General features: G+C 36.9%; 2 protein-coding genes across 5 annotated transcripts; one reads left to right on the top strand and one right to left on the bottom strand.

The window, feature by feature from the left end:
• Nucleotides 1-830: 830 nt before the first annotated feature.
• LOC111808470 lies at nucleotides 831-5,328 on the top strand. Its single transcript, XM_023694466.1, has 2 exons — nucleotides 831-1,010; nucleotides 2,604-5,328. The coding sequence occupies exon 2, from the start codon at nucleotides 3,049-3,051 to the stop codon at nucleotides 4,960-4,962; it is 1,914 nt and encodes a 637-aa protein (XP_023550234.1). The 5' UTR covers nucleotides 831-1,010; nucleotides 2,604-3,048; the 3' UTR covers nucleotides 4,963-5,328.
• Nucleotides 5,329-5,666: 338 nt separating this feature from the next.
• On the bottom strand, nucleotides 5,667-17,982 carry LOC111808861 (inositol 1,3,4-trisphosphate 5/6-kinase 4). 4 transcript variants are annotated; one of them, XM_023695071.1, is made up of 12 exons: nucleotides 17,636-17,982; nucleotides 15,373-15,408; nucleotides 14,901-15,096; nucleotides 10,870-10,964; nucleotides 8,888-8,956; nucleotides 8,226-8,428; nucleotides 7,730-7,880; nucleotides 7,199-7,312; nucleotides 6,862-6,924; nucleotides 6,577-6,716; nucleotides 6,324-6,480; nucleotides 5,667-6,047 (listed from the first exon to the last, which is right to left on the bottom strand). In XM_023695071.1, exons 1-12 carry the CDS (start codon nucleotides 17,774-17,776, stop codon nucleotides 5,904-5,906), a joined length of 1,509 nt encoding a protein of 502 aa, XP_023550839.1. In that variant the 5' UTR covers nucleotides 17,777-17,982; the 3' UTR covers nucleotides 5,667-5,903. The 4 variants fall into 4 exon arrangements, with proteins under 4 accessions (XP_023550839.1, XP_023550840.1, XP_023550842.1 ...); XM_023695072.1 differs by having other exon boundaries at nucleotides 15,378-15,408; nucleotides 17,636-17,681; XM_023695074.1 differs by lacking the exon at nucleotides 17,636-17,982 and adding an exon at nucleotides 15,494-15,950.
• Between the last annotated feature and the right edge of the window lie 41 nt (nucleotides 17,983-18,023).

Raw genomic sequence — 18,023 nt, 5'->3', positions numbered from 1 at the left:
CTTCCAATTTCAAATTGGGCCTAAAAAACGGCGTCGTTCTCTGCCCTTCGCAATTATTTTCTTTAGCATGTCATTTCGAAGTCTGAAGTTCGAGTGCTGTAGAGTTCAAATTTTAATTCTAATTTGACTTTTTTTTTTTCTTTTTTTTTTTTAACGATGTTGATGGAGATATTCATAAGCAACAATAACATTATAAGATATCAAACAATTACATAAATTAATAAATTACAAATAAATCAGTCGGTTCGTCTCATAAATATTTTTCACTCGAACAATATTTATTTAAAAATGAAACCATTCAATTTTTTTTTTTAATAAAAGTAAAATGTTAATTTATATAAAAATCATCGACCAACTAAATTAAATTAATTTAATTTGAACACAAAAGAATTACATAAAGAAACTAAAAGACAAAAAGTTTCTCCCTTTACTCCTTTATTATATAGATTTTTGTATTTCTCAAAATAAAAGATAAATAGATTTTTGTCACAATTTTAAAAGAAGAAATATTAAAAAAAAGAAAAAAAAAAAAGAAAAAGAAAAAGGTGTGCATTTACCAAAGCACCCCTCCAACAAAAAAACAAAAAACATTACGTAAGGAGGCGAAGTAGAAGAAAATGATTATAACACAGCGTAGACATCATCAAATAATAAGAAAATCTTTGTTGTCGTTTAGTGTGAAGCCAAAAGGCTATTTATGGAATTCAAGGGGCAATAAAGAGGGAGGGGTGCGTGGGGTGCCCCATTCATAAAAAAAAAAATGGTGTTCAAGATTCCATATGAGCCGCCCACATCAATTTCCTTTTTTATTTATTTATTTATTTATTTAATTACCACATCACTTCCACCACAATTTCTTTCTCCTCTTCCACTTGGACTTGAGTTCATAGTTGGCTACTTTTTCTGTTTTCCCCCATTTCTCTCGATCTCCACCAAGATTTCAACATTCCTTAGATTGCTTCTTCAGTTTCTACTCTCTCGGATTACCATCTACAAATTTCTGTTCCACGGTACATCATTTGCGTTTGCTTTTCCTTCCTCCGATTTCCTGATTTTGCCTTTTCCTTTCTCTTAGATTTTTGTTGTGTTTTCAGGTATGTTGTTCTGGATTTGGTTTCTATGTTTAGTTTTGTTTCTGTTCTACTTGAATCTATTAGAATTAGCAATAGAATCTTCCTAGTGTCACTGATTATCCATGTGTGCCGTGCATTTTTTGGCTACAAATCTCAACTTTTGTTTTCGGGTCGCATCGTCGATGATTATGATTGAACGCACACATCTTTATTTTGAATCTCTCTCCCTCTCTGTGTATTATAGCTTTTCTTTTTCTTAGTCATTGAATTGAGATGTACAGTTGAAGATCTAGAGAATGCTCTCGTTTAATTGATTTTTTATTTGATTTGCATGATTGAGGCCTTTTTATTTGATTTGCATGATTTAGCCCTTTTACTACCCAAGAGTTCGTTTTCTTGATTTTCTGTGGGATTGCACCTTGTGATTCGTGTCGTCTATTTTGGTTGAAGCGGGTTGACTTTATTTCTATTGTTGGCTTGGTGTACGATTTGGGTGAAGTTCTGTTTTCTTTTTGGTTAAGAAATCCTATTCAAGCCTAATCAGTGATTGCTGTAAGTTTAAAGGGAAATTAGTGACCACAACAGGTTTACCGCAGATGAATCCTTATTGCACTTTAATACTAATTCTAGTTCCTTTTTCTTTTTTATCAGGAAGTTAGGAGCGAATTAGAAAACCAGTTTTTTTAAGAACATGAAAGAACAAAATCTAAGGAGAGACCCTCAGAAAAGATTAAAAAGGGATCTGCCTGAACCAAGGGGGACAGCCTCACAAAACAATTATAAAATTGGCTCCCAACTTTTGGTAGCTAAAAACAAAAGGATAATTACAGAATAAAGAGCCCATAGAGAACTATTGGAAAATACCACACTCCACACATCTTCCCAAGAACTATCTTTTCCGATGAACACTTGTATTTCTTTCCAGCTATATAAACCAAAAAGATAGCCAAGGAACTGACCTGCCAAAGAATCTGATTCCTTCTCATCTGCTTAGTTATTAGTTTTCTTGTACATTTCTCTTGCATCCACATGACTGAGAGAGATTTTGACCACATCTACCATGTGTCCAAATGTGTTTACAATGAATATGCATCTAAGTTTGTATATAATTGGTTGTGCCTTTATGAGGTTGTAAAGAAGCAACGATAATAAATAAAAAGGTCCAAAGTAATGTTTCTTTAAGTGTTGAAGTTGTGGATTGATATGTTATCCCATGTTCCTCTAGTGCTATTTTTAAACCATGTAACCAACCAAAGAATTAAACTTAAATTTTGGACATTATAGTGATTAATGTTGTCGTGGACATCCTGCCACTGCATTCATTCCAGATTGGTGATTATTGTGTCTGTTCATAACTTCATGTATATTTCAATGAGAAAGCCTTTTAATTTCAGAAAGTTGGGATGTATAATCTTGTGACATATTTCTGTAATGCTCTCAGAGTTGTATTCACAGTAGTCATGTGATTGGAGGTTTATTTTAAAAGCATTCTTCCTAACATCTACTTTAAATTCCTCTTTGCTCTGACAGTACCTACTATTCTGCCATTGTTGTGTCCAAGAATGTTCGTGAATTGATGGAGAGGCGTCTTTTCATTGAAATTGGTCGTGTGAACTGTTTTATAAGATGTACTACTTTCAGGGTTCATGAAGCTGAATGAGTTCTCATCAAGGAGTATAAGGAGCTCCGAAGATCTTTGCATATCAACATTACTCGTTGTCATCAAGGGGTTCTATCCAAGAAACGTCATTAGATATACTAGGAATTGATTAAAAAAATTGCTGCATTTCGGGAAGATCTTTGGGTAAGCTTATACGCGAATGGATAGATCAGATACATCGGGCTTTGTAAGCGGTGGAGGCAGTAGTAATCTGTTAAAATCTGTTTTGGACGTTGTTACATATATCTGCTTTTAGTATTCCTTAAACCTTTTTGGTTAGATTGTCCTTTTAGTTTAAACTTCAGGGTAGAGAGAATGGATTTGAACAAGACTGTTGCACATTATTCTCAAAATGGTGATCTCACAAAAGATGACAACTTTGGTGATACTACTTTGAGCTTGAATTGTTTTGGATTTGGAGGAAGAAAATCCTCTGGATGTGAGGTTGCTTTAAATGACCTGAATTTTAACTTTAGTTATGCTCCAGATGATGGCTGTAGACTCGTACTTGGACTTGGCCCAACTCCTAGTGCTAACTGTGATGATTATTACAATGTTGGATATAAGAAGGACAAAGCACTAGTTACATCTCTACCTGAGGAAATATCGCCAAGTGACTCCATATTGCAGCTTGGTCTTTCTGGAGGGACTAATGAAGCTTCAAGTGTGGTCGAATGTTCACTTTCAGTGGATACTGATGTCAGTGCAACTTATCTGATAAACCAATGGGCTGCTGAAGCTAATCAACTGTCTATCCCGCTAGTCGATGAGGGTTCTACCTCAGCAAAAAAATCAGGTGGGTATATGCCATCACTTCTTTTTGCTCCAAGAATGGGCACTTCAAATGTTCTGATTCAGCAGCTTGACACTGATACTGAAAATCAGCTGAGCCAAGAACTATCACCTACCATAGAATACTCCTTAGGATCTGTAATCGACCAAACAATCAAAAGCGTGTGTTCAGATCATCAGCTAAGCAATCCTAAAAAGTGCAAATACTTTGGCTGTGAGAAGGGTGCGCGAGGGGCATCTGGTCTTTGTATTGGTCATGGAGGTGGACATAGATGTCAGAAACCTGGGTGCAATAAGGGTGCTGAGAGTCGTACTGCTTATTGTAAAGCTCATGGTGGAGGGAGGAGGTGCCAACATTTAGGGTGCACCAAAAGTGCTGAGGGGAAGACAGATTTTTGCATAGCTCATGGTGGTGGTAGACGTTGTGGATATTCAGGTGGATGTGCCAAGGCTGCGCGCGGCAAGTCAGGCCTTTGTATAAGACATGGTGGGGGGAAAAGATGTAAGATGGAAAGCTGCACTCGTAGTGCTGAAGGACAAGCTGGTCTGTGCATTTCTCATGGTGGTGGACGCCGTTGCCAGTATGAAGCGTGCACAAAGGGTGCCCAAGGAAGTACCATGTATTGTAAGGCCCATGGGGGAGGGAAGAGATGTATATTTGCTGGATGCACAAAAGGCGCTGAAGGGAGTACTCCTCTTTGCAAGGGACATGGTGGGGGAAAGCGCTGCCTCTTTGATGGGGGTGGGATTTGCCCAAAAAGTGTACATGGGGGCACAAATTTTTGTGTTGCTCATGGTGGTGGAAAGAGGTGTGCTGTGCCAGGATGCACAAAAAGTGCCCGTGGCCGCACTGATTGCTGTGTCAGACATGGCGGAGGCAAACGGTGCAAATTCGATAACTGTGGAAAGAGTGCCCAGGGGAGCACAGACTTCTGCAAAGCCCATGGCGGTGGAAAACGATGCACATGGGGAGAGGGCAAGTGTGAAAAATTTGCACGGGGTAAGAGTGGCCTATGTGCTGCTCATAGTAGTATGATTCAAGATCGAGAAACGAACAAGGGAAGCCTGATCGGACCAGGACTTTTCCATGGCCTTGTGTCTGCTTCTGCTGCCTCTACAGTTGGAGATAGCTTGGACAACCATAATTCATCTTCTGGAGTGAGTTTCATATGCGATTCGATGGATTCAGCAGAGAAGCCTCGAAAGCGACATCAGCTTATTCCACCACAGGTATTGGTTCCATCTTCAATGAAGTCATCAGCATCATATTCTAGCTTTTTGAGTACAGAGAAGGGAGAGGTAGATGGGAATGGATGCTGTGTTGGCACAAAATCCCTCGACTACTCAATTCCTGAGGGGAGGGTGCATGGAGGTGGGCTCATGTCATTGCTTGGTGGGCATCTTAAGAAGAAGAATATGAATAACAATGACATTTAAGGATATCTATCTGATCCGACAGCATCAGGTAATTTGGGATTTTGATTACGCATTGGAATCATGTACATAGACTTCAGTTGGGTCCGTCTGTGAATCTTGTACTGTATTTATGATTAGGTTTGTAGTTTTATATTATGGTGTTGTCAGGCTATCTGATTAAAAAACATGATCAGCACTTTGGTGTCAATAGCTCTTTTATTTTGATATCTTTATAAAGCCAAGCCCCTATGCCTATGCCTAGGTGGTTACTAGTGGTGTGCTTTCTAAGAACCATGTCCACAGGTGTACTGTTTCAATAATTAGGGCCCAAGTTTTGAGTGTTTGTTAGTGCTTTCTATTGATGCAGAGTTTGAAAATGTGTTTATATGCTTCTTTCACTCATAATTTTCTGATCTACAGATTTACATCTTCCAACTACTGTGATTGCTACCTCTTATGCTGATGTCCACGAAGTCTAAAATATTTTTTTTATTAATTTTTAGAAGCTGAAGTCTATGTTTATTAACACCATTTTTCTATTATCCACTTTTAATTTGTATCACATCAACTCATGTTTTGATAAAGTCATTATATGTACATATATATATTTTTAAAATGCCTGTCCATTGTATTTTGCTAGTGTTTTTTTTTTTTTTTATTAAATTGATTACAATAGTTTCAATCTTTTAAAAATATGTATTGAACTTTGATTTACAAAATTAAACTAAAAGAAGTATCTTGACTTTCTTCTCCATATATGTTATAAAGCAACATAACCAGAATTTGGTTCCAAACACAAATAGAAATATGAAACCATTTTCATCTTTCAAAATCCTCCAAATTTGAAATCAATTCTGTCCAAATCCTGTCGGAGCATTAATAACCCACAAGGTAACACTAGTTACATCTTATTCATAATACCTTGAAATGCAATTTCTCCACAAGATCCAGAGAAACACACCTTAAGGGCTTGCCTTTTTGAAGTTTTCATACTTGTTCTTGATGGCTTCCCAGAAAGCAGGTATTGCAATGTCATCAGGAACTTCCTTGAAAGAAGGCAGATAATTTACATCCACAATTACATGATCGCCACTCTTGTCTTCAACCTGAAAATTACCACACCCAAATCTTCAATTCAGAAAACAAACCATATCTTCCAACCAAACCCGATGGATCTACTGCCTCAAAGCATACACTACTGGTATGTAAAGCAAGGGAACCAAAACATCAAAAAATACCATCAGAATTTGACAGATCCAATCGGCAACTTCCTTGTTTGGATGAACATGAAACATAAACGAACCCTCTCCCACAAACCAGAAGGAAAAAAGAATAATAAATAACAAATAGAAACAAAGAAGAAGAAGAGAAGAATTACTTACAACAACATCGAAACCGAAGATTGAAAGATCAAGTACGCTCCGAAGCCAATTTGCAGAATTTTGGACTAGCTCAATATTGATGTTCTTGTTTTTTTTGTCAGAACTTTTGCCTTCTAAATGCTGCTGGCTCTCATTCACAATGGGCAGAGATTTTAAGCTGTCCATAAAGCAGTAACGTTATGTGCTATTCACTCCATCATAAGTTCTTGTATTAAGGAGCTACAAACAGAAAGTAACAGAGCAAAAGCGCGACCTGTCAAAGATTAATGGTCCAACACCTTGGTTTAAATTGGTCAATGTACTTATGTTTGGTGTAGACTTCTTAACTGCGTGAAAAATCTTTTCACCAAGCACATAAAATTTGTAGAGAGTTGATGAATGATCCACGTATTCCTGCAGTTTCAGCAGCGCCAATTTCCACAAAACTCTTTGATCAATGAACCACAAGAAGAATGTCAAGTTTTCAAAATGCAAGCTAGCAGGCTATTGAAGGTCAAATGGATAACTTTGTCAAAGAAATCATGAAACTTCTCCTCACCTGAATAATAGCTGGAAGAGGAACATCCAAGTTCTTGAGATCTTCAACATCAAAAATGATTGCCTGTTACAGGATGACAGATTGCAATAAATTCTCATACGTGAATGGTTGATTAGAATGATTTTCATACTGGAGTGGCATATGGGGTACGAAAAATAGCTTAATTTACACACCAAAAAAAAAAAAAGAAAACAAATGTAAGCAGAAAATAATGATACTGAAGGAAACCATTCATGGTGTGATGCTAAACCAGTCCACCAGGCACATATCTTCTGCTTTCACAACACAAGAAATCAATTTTAAAAGTAATAATAAAAGAAAACAAATATATCGATACCATTTTGTGAGCATCAGAAACTCCGCAAGCAACTTGGGGCTTCACTATACAAGGAAGAGTGAGTTTAGCTTCAGATAGCTTTTGCACCAAGATGGCCTCGTTAAAATTATCAACCTGCACCGTTGGGTATCACTCACATAAGCTTAGTAGAAGGAAACTCCACATATTTCACACAACATAGGACAGAACCAACAAACAGTTCATTTGGTAATCACTTGGAGATTACAGGTTATACCAAGTCTATTTGGGTAAGAATTTTCAAACCCTCTCAAATTATCTATCATCTGCTGATTCTCAGAACACAAAGTGACCAAAACATGGAACCACAAAATTTAATGCCCGTCTAAATCATTTCTTTTTGTGCTGATATTTCCATGCTTTAATGATAAATGTAAATCATAAAATAAGAGGCCACACGAGGAATGACTTGGACATTTTAATTTATTTTCTGTCAGAAGACGATGAATCGTGCACATTTGATTACCATTCTCAGACCCTTCAAGCATATGAGAAACATGACAAGAATCAGACCTTGAGAAAATAAGGACCCCTGATTATGCAGCCTTCAGATTTAAGTGCCTCCAGCCTGAGAAGAATCTGTTGAGTTTCTAACCGATCCAATACAGGTCTTATATTATTAAGTGGGTCAAGTACGCATAAATCTGGGTGGACTTCAATATGCCTGTGCGAGCACAAAAATTATGTATTACTTTAAAATCCATTTCTGAATAAAGAATTTGTCAGGAATATCACTAAGGTGGTAGGGGATCTTGTTTCAAAGAGGATATTAGTCGTTGACTGAAGTGTTTGCTAGCAGGAGTTTGTTAGTGCTTAGAACTTGTATTGAAAGTACATATCCCACTGCATTATTGCCAACCTTCATCCTCTCCACTTCCTCTTTTTATAACCCACTCCCTCCGAACAAACTTTCTGTGACATCACAACTTCATATAAAATAGAAGTACCATAGTTTCCGAAAACATGTTTTTTCATTGAAGAACATGATTCCATGAAATGTCAGTGTTACCTTTGCAATTCTTGCATTCTACTGGAGTAGGTTATTTTGTTAGAGAGATCTGAAGAGTTGCTAAGCTCAACATATAGAATTTCATCTGTTGCTTTATGGAGAATCATATCAACCTCAGGCAATTGAGATGATAAAGGGAGATCAAACGTCAGGGGCAGGAAAATCAACCCATTGTCTGTAGGATACAGAGGAAAGGCACCCCTCTGCAACATTCAGGGTAATGCATAAATTTCAAACTAACTGAATAAAAATAACACATAAACTTGCAGAAACAAAGGAATTAGCAAGTACTAAACTTACAGTACCGAGCTGTTACGAACAGTACAAGTTAACTTGAAAATCAAACTTCAAATGTCAAAGGAAGAAATTACTTGATTGCATGGTTGAACTCAGTAGTTTGGAAAAAAAGAAGAGGTGCGCGCGTGTGTGATGAGTAATTGCCGATGGTTTGAGGAGTATTACAAAATTGATTCTAGTGGTACAGAGTAACAGAGAAACTAAATTTCCCATGAAGCACATAGATTCTGATACCTGTACTGAAGTACTTTTCCAAATAACCAATGCATGGAAATAAGCATAAACGATTCCATACAAAGGAATCAATCATATTGTTTCTAAGACAATCAATTTAGAAGAACGTCTTGTTTTATAAGAATGCTCACCTTAGCAAAATCAAGTTCACGTGAAGGCTTCATTGTATAACCAACTACGATGGGGCTACAGTCAGCTGCCTGTTAGAAATGTGAATTGGAGAGCCCGATAAGAGATGTAGGATACAAGATTCCATTAAAAGAAAACAAAACTCTACACAAAGGTAGAACAATATGTAGTTATCAAATGCTATCCAAGGCAAACACATTAACTTGATGCCCTTTAACAAAATAACTGAGACAAATACTTCCCAGCAGCCATACGATGGAGTAACATATGGATTGCAAGCTTTGCATATTTTGAAGATGCATCAAACTTAAATGTGTGAGAAAAAACTAAAATGTATTCCACATTTTCCATTTCTATGTTTTTCCATAAATAATAGCGTCTTTAGGAAAGAGAGAAAAGTATAACAGCACTTAAAGTTGGTGGGAAGATGCCTTTCATTTTCAACTTGCAATCAATTTGTGAACTAATACTTTTGGTAGTCCTCAGTCAACGCATAAACAATTTTCTCCATTGGTGGAAGATAGAGAATACATATTACACCAATTATTGTAAAAGATGAAACGAAAGAGTACAAAACAGAAAAAGGCAGGTCGTTTCTTCTTTTTTAATTGTTTTATGTTTCATGGAAATAAAGTCAATTTGAGGACGCTGTTTATCATGGAAATAAAGTCAATTTGAGGACGCTGTTTATCATGGAAATAAAGTCAATTTGAGGACGCTGTTTATCATGGAAATATACAACTCCTAGATGGTCAAAGGATCCAAAGGGTAAGAGTGAGTTTAAATGCCATCTTTTAAGAACTCCGTTGTGTATATTTTGAAGGATCAAGCCCCTTGGTGTTGACACTGTGAGGCTTCTTGAGGGAGGCACAGTTGTTGAGGGTTACATTGGATTTTAATGATAAAGAGGCAAAGTATGAGACACAATGTCATTGATAAGAGATAAGGTAGCCAACTTCATTGACGTTTGAATGCAGCTCAATGTTATTGGAATCCATCCCTTTTCTACAACAAAAAATAAACAAATTCGAGATATTGAAGTAACAAATGGTTTGCGTTTTGTCACCTCTCACCTCGAGAGACAATCAAGGGGATTGTCACGTTGGAGTGTGTGTACCTTGCACTTTGGAAATACTTCCAATTTCCAATTGTTGGTATAACTTTGAGTTTCGATTTTTCCTTTTCTTATCATTGTAGCTTTCTGACTTGATGTCAGAATAGCTTTAACACAATATCACATTGATACAAGTAAAACGTTTGACAATCATCAAGGAACAATAAGTGATGACTGCAGGATCCAACTCCTACAACTAAAAATATGGAAAACCCAACAGTTAACCTACAACTTTCTGATGAACATAATCAACAAGGTCGGCTGTCCCTATGTTCCATGCAGCTGTCTAATACTAGTTTGAGTGAAACCACATACACTGAGTAGAACTGATACTTATCCGCAATACCAGAGGCCAATCAAGAATTTTTCTATAGGGTGCTAGGGTGCTTCACTTACAATTGGGGAAAAAACATTTACAGGTTAGCCATCCAAAACATTCATAAATATAACTGAAAATTGAAGTATTCATTTAATAATAAAATTGTCCTCTACAAGTTATCATATTATGAAATTGTCATACAATAACTTCGTTGTCTATTTTATCAAATAATCGTTTTTCTCAATATATCCTATCAGACTAATATTATCTATCTTATCAAATAGATCTTTCTCAACCCAAGCACGAATAAAAATAAGCCCCTAAACCCCTAAATACTATTGGTAACTGCAGGGAGTTGGAAGCAAAGTTAAAACCTCAAGCCTCTTATCTAAATTTGGCTCCATACTCGATGCTCTAGGTATATTATTGAACTAATAGTCTCAAACTTCATAGATACGATAATGGTAGCCCCATTTTCCCATTTTCTTCAAGGAGAAGAATATAAAAATTAATATAATATTATCGTAACAAAAGCACAGGAAAGGAATTACCTTCCTATTTAAGCGACAGATACTCAAAGGCAACTCTTCTAGCTTGCTAATACAAATCCTTCCCAAATTTTCACATGCACCGTCACCTTGAACATCTGAAAGAAAACTACCATTATTAACCACATCACACTAAAGTTATTATTTTACAGTCTTGTTTGAGTTGCCTCAAATGGGACAAAAACCAATCATTCTCCCTACTCATTTTCTTCTATAGAGTAGACATACAGCAGCAGAAAAAAAAAAAAGTCCATATACTTATAGGATATGTAATGGTTAACATTAAAGTTCAGATTACAAACAGAGTTTCTCGGCAATATTGTGTAAAATGTAGTTTGAAAAAAAAAAAGTAGAACTTTTAGTAGAGGAGAACTCAAAGGAGGTCATATGGATTATGTTGATTGTAATTTATAAATATATTAATTAGCTGTAATCATCCATTAATGGTTTTATTTTCTTCTTATTATGAATTTTTTACCTTTATATATTGAGTCTTTCTCCTATGTAAGAAGATTTCTATGTATCTTATGATTCCAGTATTGGAATACAAATACTTTATTAGTTTAATATTATTTTGGTTCTTGTACTTTTCGTTTTTGTTCATTTTGGTCCCTATATCTTCAAAATGTTTATTTGGGTCCTTATACTTTTAAATAGTGACAATTTTTAGAAAAAAAAAGAGTTAAAATGAAAATTAAGGGACCAAAATGGTCCCTTTTTAAAAGTACAAGGACCAAAATGACCCTTGTGAAACTATAAGGATCAACGGTTTTGGTCCCCTTATTAAAAGTACAAGGACCAAAATGAACCTTGATCAAATTTGGTTGTAAATTAAGACCAAATTGAACATTTTGAGAGTACATAAACATTTTGAAATAGAAAACCATATTTTATTCTGGTAACATGCAAATGGCAAGCAAAATGGCAAGCATGCAAGTTGGAGAAGATGACCGTACAACCAACGGTTAGTTTCTCGACAATACAGTCAACAATTAGTTTCTCGACCTACATCCATTTTTTTAATCAATTCGAAATTTATGTAGTCCATTCTTCGAGCCATTTTTACCAATTCTATTCTTTTGATTTAATTTAGGACACGTTGAGAAATTTTGGAGAATTTAAAATTTTTTAAAGATTTGAACCAAGCTCGAGAAGTTGACAAACACGTAAGTAACCACACTGAGCAAGTTTTAAGAAATACTTGTAGGAGCTGAATAAGACCATGGACAAATAATTAAAAATCATGTTTTAGAACCTACTTAAGTTAGGTTCATGATAGCTACGCCTAGAAAACTTAATAGTTTACGGTGTAGCAGGATACTTAGTTTGACAGCTTCCCTGTGCATAATTGTGAACTCTGATAGGGTTAATATTTTTATAATTTTTCTAACATACCTCAATTGATTTACTTCCAATTGTAAACTCTAATAATGGTGAACTTTGATAGAGTTAATATGTTGAGCATGCTGTATGTTTATATATGTTTATACATGTTATGAGTATCTTAGACAATGTACCTCTATTTTACGTTATGGTCCTTAAAGCTGGTTTTGGATTTCACAAAACATTGGGTTGACTAGGTATCTCGTAGGGGCGATTAGGGCACAACCCCTATTCGTGAAGAGCCAAGAGCGATTAGGGTCTACTTGATACACAGAGTTTAGTTGTCACCCATAAAGAATTCCAAGAGTCATAGAAGGTATACTATTGAGGTAGATACAGTTTGCCTAGTGGGGAGCCATGACCTTATACTATTCTAACTCGAGAGGGTGTGTGAACGGGTAGATTATTGTCTCCGCTTGCTTGAAAAGGTGATGCAACAAACAGATTAGTGTTTCCGCCTAAAAAACAATGCAACAGGTTGTTTACTATTTCCACCAGAAAAGCTGGAACATCAAGTAGTTTACTGTTTCTACTTGAAAAGGCGATATAACAGGTAGTTTACTATTCTAACCCGAGGAGGGTGTACGAATAGGCAGCTTAATGTTTCTGCCTGAAAAGGCGCTGCATAGGTAGTTTATTAATCTTAGGAACAGACAGTTATTGGTGAGTGTCACAATTGCACTCTGTGGCACGGGACAACAATTGTGCAACACTTGTTCTAACCCAACAAACAAGTTAGCTGTGTGAAAATCAAACTTTGTAGACAATCTTGATGTATGATCGAGCCTCAAGGCATGTTTGACAGAAAATGTTATATAAAACGTGAGCGAGGATAAGTGTTAAAAACAATTTGAAAGAAAACAATGTTATAGGCTAGAAGCGAATAAGTAACAACCACATCTTTGATAGCATATAACCCAAGTAAGAAAAATTGACAACTAATCACATGCCCCTGTAGTACATTTTGATGCATTTCAACCTTGGTGGGTGTAGATATGATTTTAGTGAACAATCATACACCCTAGTACTGACATTAGAGGTATAGTAAGTACCTAACTACACATGAAAGCAAGTAAAAGAGGTTTGGAACGGGCATACAACCATGGACAACACGCCATGAACAAGCATGACCGGGAGGTTTTTGCATCGCAGTATTCCTATAGCAACCGCGAGGTTTTTGTTGGAGTTAGCTTACTCAAACTCCTCTCTTCAACCACAGTAATGGCAGCGAGCGTCGGTTCATCATGGGTAAGATCCCTACTAACTGTAGTGCTGACATCATCTTCACCCCTTTTGTTGACGGGAGTTAGTTTAAATGATTGTCGAGTTGGATCTCGTTACTATTAAGCATTTCTCTAAGGACATGGAAATGACTGTGTTCAAGCAGGAAATCCATCCTTAACACGATGTCAAAATCGTCCACCTTGACAATCACAAAATCAGTTTGTCCAGTCCAAGTCTCCAGTTTGATTGGAGTTCTCTTTGCAGCTCTTGAGACAAGTAGAGCTGCCAAATTGACGACTTTCATTTGTCCTGTGTCTCGATGCTGAAGGATATTCAAGCATTTCGCTTCAGTCTTCGTCATGAAGTTGTGGGTGGCTCCAAAGTTGATAATAGTGTTCTTAGCTGCTCTGTGGTTAACCCAGGCCTCAACATACATAAGACTACGTTCCACTAGTTCTTCTATCTCTCCCACAACTTCCACCATCTCATGCTCAGTTTCCGAACTTATTTCAAGTTTTGCTTGGAAGGCATAAAGTGCAGGCTTTTGTGGGCACTCGATTTCTCGGTGGGCCCCCTTTCAAATGAAGCAAGACAAGGGGCCTTGACTGTGACTGCTCTGGCTATGAGGTCTCTTCCATTAAGATACCTCCCGGTTAGGAGGACTTGCATTCCCCCCACCACCTTTAAGGGAGTTTGGTCGATAGTTTCTATTACCCCCACTTGCAGAAGCCTGGTTCTACCTTACTTATTGGGATTGACCGTCTCTAAGGTCGAACAATCGTTCAGCTGTAGATACGCCGTGAAAAGGTCTTGAACTCTTTGTTCACAGTGCTTGGCTTTCGCACATAGCTCAGCCCCTTTTGAAGACCTTATCTTTCTTGAACATGTCACGAATATCCAACATAAGCCTAGAAAACAAACATCTTTGCATTTCATCTCCGGGTAAACAAAGTCCTCTCTCGATTCTAAAGATGGAAGGGAGAAAGGATAGCTCTCTCTTTCCCTACGTCAAACCAGTAAGAATATTTATAGGTTTATTGACTATTGGCAATTTTAGAAAGCTCTCTCTACCTTGACCGTTTGTGTTAAGAGGAACTCATTATTTTGAAGACTTGATTTCTCTCTTGGTGTGACTTGTGCAAAGCTACCCCTTTTAATAGTCCAGACGACAATCAACTCCTAAAGACTACAATCAACTCCTAAGTGAGTTCAAAAGAATTTAGTACTCCTGACTCATAACTTAATTTCCTTTTGAATCAAGCTCTATTACAAAGATCTTATCTACGTACAGAAACAAAGAGCCCATCAGGAAGAAAAGGCCATTAAAATACCAAGCTATATAATTAATCAATGTCTATGGTTAAGAGGTAAACTCAGGAAAGTAAGAAGCCATGAATCTGGAATAGAAAGAATACAATTATACTCACTTAAAACAACAACCGGCCATCCCTGATCAATTAGTTGTTTTATATCATCCTTCCTCTCACTTGAGATGACATACAAGATGGAGTTACGAATGTCCCCCCAAGATAGCATGATTTCATTAATATCATCTTCTGTTAAAAATGCATTCAAGGAGAAGCAATCTATTGAGTGAGACTCTGCTTTCTCTTTGATAATATCCTATAACAAGATGATATATATGTTAAAAACTATGTAATATTTTACATCACAATACTAATACCAAAATATATTGGAAAGTCTGGAAATTCAACTAGCAGCAATAAACATGGATGTTTTTTTTCAAACAGAGAAGCTTATTTAAAATGTTATCTGAATATTGCAATAATTCTTTATATGTAGAGCTATGTCAATCTATCACATCAATGTCTTCTTGTGATATAAATTCATAGTATGCTTAGGGATGAGAGCATCCAAACAAAGTAAAATAGAATCCACCTTACAATCTGAAGAGTCCAGCCTGGAAGAAATTCCCTGCCAAAATGAAAACCAGTAGCCAGGTCAAATATTCAAATGACATGACATCATAAACAACAGAGTTTTATACAATTACTCTAACCTATGATGTAGGAGTCTTTTGCTCTTTTAAAAGGGATGTCCAGAATAGTTCTCAGTCAATTTTTTCCTAGCTGACTGGATTTTGCCCTCATGTTGATTTCTGCCTTTTACTAACTACTATTTTTTCCTGGATAAGGGGTGTTCGTATTTGGAGTCCTGGTCCGACGGATGGCTCAATGGCTAAGTTATTTTATTTTTTACTTATTAGAAATTGATGTTTGTGCCATTTATTTAAAGGTTAGTGATATAGTTAGTTAGTTAGAGGTTGATTATTTGTTTTCCTATAAATACATTTAATCTCACTTCAAAGCATAGAACAGAATTTAAGCACTTCTTTGGTGCATTCTCTCTTGTTTGCCCTCTTTGTTCTCTTTTTTATTTTTTTATTTTATAGTTACAAGTTTATATCAATAAGACAAATGACCAATTAGTGGCACGTTGAATTGGAGGGATAAAGGGGCAACGCAAGATCAACTGAATATTATGCCCATTCGGAATTCGTAAGCAGCTNAAAAAAAAAAAAAAAAAAAAAAAAAAAAAAAAAAAAAAAAAAAAAAAGGAAGGCAGTTGCAGAGAGGGCCACACCAAATCGGTTTCAACCAAAACCACTCCCAAAAGTAATATAAGTATTCGACCTGCCTAGAAACAACCCTTGACCGAGCAGGACAATTTGTACTCTTGACCCATGTTTGAAAATGTTACAGGCATAACTAAACCAGCCAAATGAGTGTCCCTGGCATAGACAAAATTAAGATTATTGGAGAAATAATAGAATTTGAAATTGAGAGTGAACCAAATGGACAAAGTGAAGTAGTTTATAGTGATGAGAATGAGTGGGTAACTTGAATTGTAACGGCCCAGGCCCACCGCTAGCAGATATTGTCCTCTTTGGGCTTTCCCTTTCAGGCTTCCCCTCAAGGCTTTAAAACGTGTCTACTAGAAGAAGGTTTCCACACCCTTTATAAGGATGTTTCGTTCTCCCCCAACCAATGTGGGACATCACATGAACAGTGTTAGCTCGAGTCAGAGGCATGCCAGTTCCAGAACCTAATGCACCATAACTCAAAAGATTGGCATTGTTATAATTGATAGCAAAAGCTGTGATAGCATGGTGTCAATCCAAAGTGAGGGCCCAAGTCACTAACACTAAACTACCTCCCCAACCCTGTAAAATTGGTTGGAATAAGAAAATGATGGAGGCTAGAGTTTGGGAAAATCTTATCCCGATACCGCAAACAGTTAATCATCACTCACAAGAGTATGAACCACATTACCCAGAGAAAGCTGACTACAGTTCGTTGATCAAGGACTAAGTCACCATCACTCAAGCCATCCACCTATCTCAGTTCACAAGTTCAATCCACCTAAGCTCGTCATCCGTTGAGAAACAAACAGAATTGTGAGCCTCCAAAGGGTGTGCTGAGCGATTTTATTATGTGAGTCACCTAGCATCAATGCTGCAGCTATACTGATACTCGAATCCAAGAGCATCCCACAAGAATCGCCAGCATGCTCCTCAATTCTATCAACGAGCTGGTGGAAGATCACGGACTTGATCAGATAACAACTGCTGATGTTATCAACTCGAGGTCAAATTTTCTTAAAGGGAGGACAATGACGAGGGAGTTCTACGGTCATTTGATGGGGCTGTACAAGGCAATTCTTTCTCTGTCGTTTCTTTTTGTCTCCTCTCTTCAGGCAAGCTGGCAATACCAATCAATCACCTTACACTCTAAATTGAATAATAACTGAACACTATTATTTACACCCTCTGATTTCATACCAATAATGTATTTGTTCCATCTTGTGAACTAAATAAGCACAGTATCCGGAGAGTGTTACAAAATACTGAATTGGTTACATCAATAATATTTCGAATTTATTTTCTCTCTTTAGCATCCTCAATTTCATGAGTCCCTTTCTTCTTTAGGATCCTCAATTTCTTTAGCATCCTCAATTTTAGAATAAGAGAAATGGGAGGCATGCATAGATGAACATAAACATACATAAATCACAACAAGAAAATAAAGAACATCGATCCAACTTTTATACTCAAAATTCATAAAATAACCAGGCATAATTCCAGATAGTGAGTTGAGATTGTAAAAAAAAAAAAAAATGTACAAAGGAAGGAGACAGGTACCGTTCGAAACATGGAATACCAGAGGTGGCGCAGGAGAGCATCGGTAGCGGGTCGTAATGAATGATTGGGATTGTCGCCATTAGAATTGAGAAATAGTACAGAATCATCCAGTACTACGCCCTTCACCGCTTGCCCAACCATGATTGAAAGAGTGGAGAATTGGAAAAATATTGGATTGGAATGAGTTCAGTTCAGCTCATTGTCGATCTATCCATGTTCGCCGCAGGTTTGGTTTGTGGAGACTAGGTTCAAGTGCAAGGGGGACGTGGTTCAGGTGGCACTCTCTATCGATAGGTTGATGGAAATTGGAAAACGGCCGCAATAATTTGTACCCAAGAAAAATTAAAATGATCGAATCCTTCTTCTCACACACCAACTCAATTTCACA

This window comes from Cucurbita pepo, chromosome LG13 (assembly GCF_002806865.2).
Source record: "Cucurbita pepo subsp. pepo cultivar mu-cu-16 chromosome LG13, ASM280686v2, whole genome shotgun sequence".
NCBI classification, from domain to species: domain Eukaryota; kingdom Viridiplantae; phylum Streptophyta; class Magnoliopsida; order Cucurbitales; family Cucurbitaceae; genus Cucurbita; species Cucurbita pepo.
This window is presented reverse-complemented; position numbering and strand designations above follow the sequence as displayed.